At 36.3% G+C, this 4,766-nt stretch overlaps 1 protein-coding gene across 1 annotated transcript; it reads left to right on the top strand.

Moving 5' to 3' along the window:
- The first annotated feature begins 235 nt into the window (after positions 1 to 235).
- LOC140930473 (uncharacterized) lies at positions 236 to 3,993 on the top strand. Its single transcript, XM_073380175.1, has 3 exons — positions 236 to 465; positions 1,206 to 1,460; positions 3,383 to 3,993. Exons 1-3 carry the CDS (start codon positions 405 to 407, stop codon positions 3,991 to 3,993), a joined length of 927 nt encoding a protein of 308 aa, XP_073236276.1. The 5' UTR covers positions 236 to 404.
- The last annotated feature ends 773 nt before the right edge of the window (positions 3,994 to 4,766 follow it).

Genomic DNA, 4,766 nt, shown 5'->3' with positions numbered 1-4,766 from the left:
TTAGGTTTGTTGTTTGGAAATGTGAATCTCGATTCAGTCGGTCTTCACAACAGTGGCTACGGCCAAATTCAGTCCACACTGTTTAACTTAACATAAACTCAGTGTTCCATTGTTAAAAGAAATCAAGCAGAACGCTTTTCTCGGAACTTAGATAGTTTTCATGGAAACAATAGAATTGTGGAATATAATCAAAAAAGGTCGAAAGGCCTCTACCTACAGGGTGCATGATATTATTTACGTCTATTAATACCCTGATTCTATTTTTCGTGTGTGTCGCCATTTTGAGACACAAATTGAAACGGTACTATTTTCGATCGATTTGGTGCTTTCATGGACCTTACTTTTATTATTATTCTGTTTAATGACTAGGACAGCTATTGCAGAACGCAGCGACGCGATATATAATGGCGTCTAGCAGTTTCGACGAAGAAGCACAAGCTAAGGAAGAAGCCACTACTGCAGGAGGTAAATTAATAGCTTACTAAAATTCTATTAACCTGAACTAGAGAACTTCCCTTCAGTTATCGGCAAAAGGGGAGGAAGTAATAGCGAGAACTTTAGTTTTGTAATTTTGAGAAAAGGAGCTGCATGGCAGTGTTTACTGAAGTCTTAAAAATACGAAACGTGACGCGCCCGAGTCTCGAACTTGAGTGCCAATGAAAATTTCATCTTTCTAGTTGTTACAACATTCCAAAAGCAGGTTTAGGTTTTACTAGGAAATTGGAGTTAAGAAGCCAGTCGCTTTTTAACGGTTAAAGACATTAGCCAATCTTTGTATTTTTTGATAAATGAATTATTTATTATTTAACGAGTTTTTATCTGATATGACGTGGGCAAAAGCGTCAAAAACCGGTAGCCTTATTTATGGTCAAACATTTAAGTACTAGGTATATTATCGGCAAAAAGTGAGCCGCGAGAAATTTTCTTTTAAAAAATAAGTGTTAATATCACTTGTTTAGACCCTCCTGGTTAGTGGGTTTTATTCTACCCCAGATTAAGTGTTAATTGTAAAGAAAAGGGATTAACCGTGCGTTAATCCGTAGAAAAATTATAAATGTAAACTGTTATACCACCACCATATTGCAGCCCATGGAAAACTGAATGTGAAATCCCTTTTTGTGTGTTTTTCTTTTTTTGTTTGTTTGTCTTTAATCGAGATGTTTAATAAACATCGAAAACAACGATGTTGTTCACTCTACCAATAGGAGAAGAACAGGAAAAAGTCAAGCATCGATTTTCTGAGCCGTGGGAAGGTAGCGACCTGATTCTTATTGTGGAAGATGAGAAGTTTCATGTTCATCGCCTGATACTGAGCATGAACTCACCAGTGTTTAAGGCCATGTTCAAATCAGGCTTTCAAGAAGCAAAAAACAACGAAATTCAGTTGCCTGGGAAAAGAGGAAATGAAGTGCTAGACTTTTTGAAGCAGTTTTACATACAAGAGAAAGAGGAAATTACGGGTAAGTTGCTGTTGTATAACTTTGTTTGTCAAGTGGACCTCGAGCATGGTTTAACGTTAAAAGTGTTTCAACTTTCAATCTAAAGCTCAAAGCAGTCCGAGAATCTGAAACTGGTGAATATGGATTGCATTCACCTTTCATTTTCAATTGCACGAATTATCTTGGGCGTTTTAACATTTATATTTTCAAGGGCAAACTGATTATATTTTTAACATGTGTTTTTGGGCCATTAATCAGTATAAATTTTTAGACTTTTGATTATTTAAGAATTATGCCATATGATTTGTTTGTATATTTCACAGGCAAAAGTTGACAAGTAGTATAGAAGGGATGTTTTAGGCTCGTATTTGAGGGAAAACCTCTTTAACTTGATTGGAAAAGCGGCAATGACGTCATGTGCTATTCTTAGGTAGTTTGACTACTTGGTGAAATAAAGGGAGTTAAGGAAGGAATTGCGAGATGAAGAAATAGATACAGAGAAGATCATCAGAGTTAAAGAAGCAACTTATGCAGCTTCGAAAAGGAAGCCTGAAGAAATTCAGGCTTGCCAGGATTTGAAACCTGACCTCTGTGATACGGGTGCAGCGCTCTAACCAATTGAGCTAGTAAGCCAACTGGGAAATGGTTTGGTTCGTAATGCAGTGATCATGAAACCTCTATTAAGCGGACACCTTTGGGACCTTCCCAAGTGTCCGCTTGATAAAGTTTGTAAAAATTGCGCAATGTTTGTTAACGATCAAAATTCAACGCTTACTCTGTGCTGTTATGAAGTTGCATGTTGTTAAAGAAGTTATCCAGAGTTCAAGTTCATTACCTTTCATTACCAACTTTAATTTGTTTGTAAATGCAAAAACATTAACTGACTTCGGTACGTATTTCAAGGACGTAATCCAATACTATTATTGTCAATTCAGTCTGGTGTCCGCCTAATAGCGGTTTTTAACAATTATAGAAATTAGCCAAATACAATTTATTTTTAATTATAGTGTCCGCGTCCGCTTAATAGAGGTGTCCGTTGAATAGGGGTTCGTTATAAATGGAAATATAAGACGTTAATTTCTGGAACTGACTTAGCGTCCGCTTAATAGAGGGTGTCCGCTTAATTGGGGGTCCACTTAATAGAGGGTTCACTGTATAGGAATATACCGGCCCGGGAAAAGTGAGAGATGAAATGATGATCTTCACTGCGTTCATTTCTTCATCCCGTAGTTCAACTATCTGTAATTCACATATCCTTCATTTTAATTATTAATTAAAATAATGAATTACTTGTTTTGCGCAAAATGGCATATGAATATGATCAAATACGCCGTACATAAACATTTAACCTGTTTTTTCATATATTATGTAAATTCATATGTTCCTCATTTCATCTTCATCAATTTCCCGCGTACTATTACGAACCAATTAAATGACCAGTTCCCAGTTGGCTTGCTAACTTAATTGGCTAGAGTGCTGCATACTTGTATTCCAGCAAATATTCCGGCAAGCCTGAATTTAGTTAGGATTTCTTTGCGGAACGGCATAACAGTGAAATTGCGTTCTTAATTGTGTTGATTTTCTCTACAGTTATTCTTATTATAATTGTTGTTGTTGTTATTATTATGACTTTTCCTAGTTTGATCAAATGCAAAAATAGGCAAGGATGGACAAACATGACGAAGATTAAAACAGATTGTAATTGTGGATTTTTGAAAACTTGCTAGCATAAAAGTTTTTTAAGGTTCATTTTTGTTGTTTGTAACGTTTGAGATAATTCTTTCGATACATATTTGTTGGACAGACGCGTTTACGATTTTTTCTTTGTTAACGTTAATTCCATAGTGCATAAGGAAGGGCTATTGGCAGTATTAGCAAAGTGAACTAGACAACCGTGACACAGCCCCCTTTAGTATTCATTTTATTTTTTTTAACAATTATAGTTGAGAACGTGGAGCATCTGGCCAGCTTGAGTGATGAATACGAGGTAAAGTCTATCTTTGAAAGTTGCGTCCAATTCCTTAAGAAGCAGTCTATAAAAAAGGGAAATGTGATGAAGATTCTGAGGCTTGCTAACTTGTACGAGCTTAAAGATATTCGTCAGAAATGTTACCGACTGCTCATGAAAATGAGATTACAACCCATCCTTGAAATTATTCAGGAGCATAATGATGTCGACAAAGAAGGCGTACAAAATATCTTAATCGAAAGAATTCAGCACTTGGAAGATTTTCTTGATTCACTATATCCTCATTTTATCGGGATGGTGGAATGCTGTTTTTGGCTGTGGCATGAAGGAAAGCAGTACATGAAGTGGTGTCCTATGCATTTTGATCGGGGCAGATCAAGCAAAAAAATCGATGAGCGGCTGCAAGAATGTTCAGTTTGTAAGGAAATGTTGAATACATTTAAAGAGAGTCATTTCTATAGGTTAAGCTTCGAGCGATACGAATATGAGTCACTTTTTGATAGAATGAACCTTCAAATAGATTTGCCGAATTTGATTCTTGAGATGGCTGCTAACAGAGTTACGAGAGTCAGTCAAACGCCCTAGGTCAGTCAGGGTGATGTCTTTGAAAGACAATCGATCGTTCTAAGCTGATTTTCAGTACTAATATAATTGACTGAGCTTCGAATGATCTCGTAGATGCTGTTTATATACCTATACCGTTTCTAACCATTTAACATTTATAGTAAAGATGTAAACAGTTAAAATATGTGTGCATCGTACTGCAGGGATAAATGCTTTTAAAACAATTAGGCTAAACATCATACACTGACTGAGTCTTGTGAACGAGATGCGGTTTAATGTTATACAACAAACTGCCACAACTTCACGGATCTTTAATTTCAGAAAAAAAAATTAATGAAATGTTGCAAAAAGCACTTCTTCACTAGATTATTACTTTTTTCTTTGGGTAATACAGTCTGCGTATTCTAAAAATCCAGTCCTGAATGTCAAAGAGGTCTACTTCAAACTTTCTCACATGTCTTGCTGTTTATTGCACAGACGTTTCCCCTTTCGGGCTTTTTCAGTGAACAAACTCGCCGCGTAAACAAAAGCAAAAAATGAAAAACAGACAACAAACACGACGGTTGTTATTGCGAAACCTGGCATGGGTGAAAACTACTTTATGTATAATATATCTAACTGGTGATTTTTTTTTTGTAAACGTGGCTTCACTGGCGAAAAATGTTTGATTGGTCGATACCAGTCCACGTGACATAGAGTAAATTCAACATGGCGGCAAAGTAGTCCCTCGTGTGTTTATTCCAGGAGAAAAAAGAAAAACTGGAGCCTTCCTATACAGCATTTGTTTACTGAAT

This window comes from Porites lutea, chromosome 1, assembly GCF_958299795.1.
Source record: "Porites lutea chromosome 1, jaPorLute2.1, whole genome shotgun sequence".
NCBI lineage: Eukaryota > Metazoa > Cnidaria > Anthozoa > Scleractinia > Poritidae > Porites > Porites lutea.
This window is presented reverse-complemented; position numbering and strand designations above follow the sequence as displayed.

Coding starts and splice junctions, on each gene's coding strand:
- LOC140930473 (XM_073380175.1), top strand. CDS start 405: ATGGCGTCTAGCAGTTTCGACGAAGAAGCACAAGCTAAGGAAGAAGCC. Junction 466..1,205: donor AGAAGCCACTACTGCAGGAG/GTAAATTAATAG, acceptor CTCTACCAATAG/GAGAAGAACAGGAAAAAGTC. Junction 1,461..3,382: donor AGAGAAAGAGGAAATTACGG/GTAAGTTGCTGT, acceptor TAACAATTATAG/TTGAGAACGTGGAGCATCTG.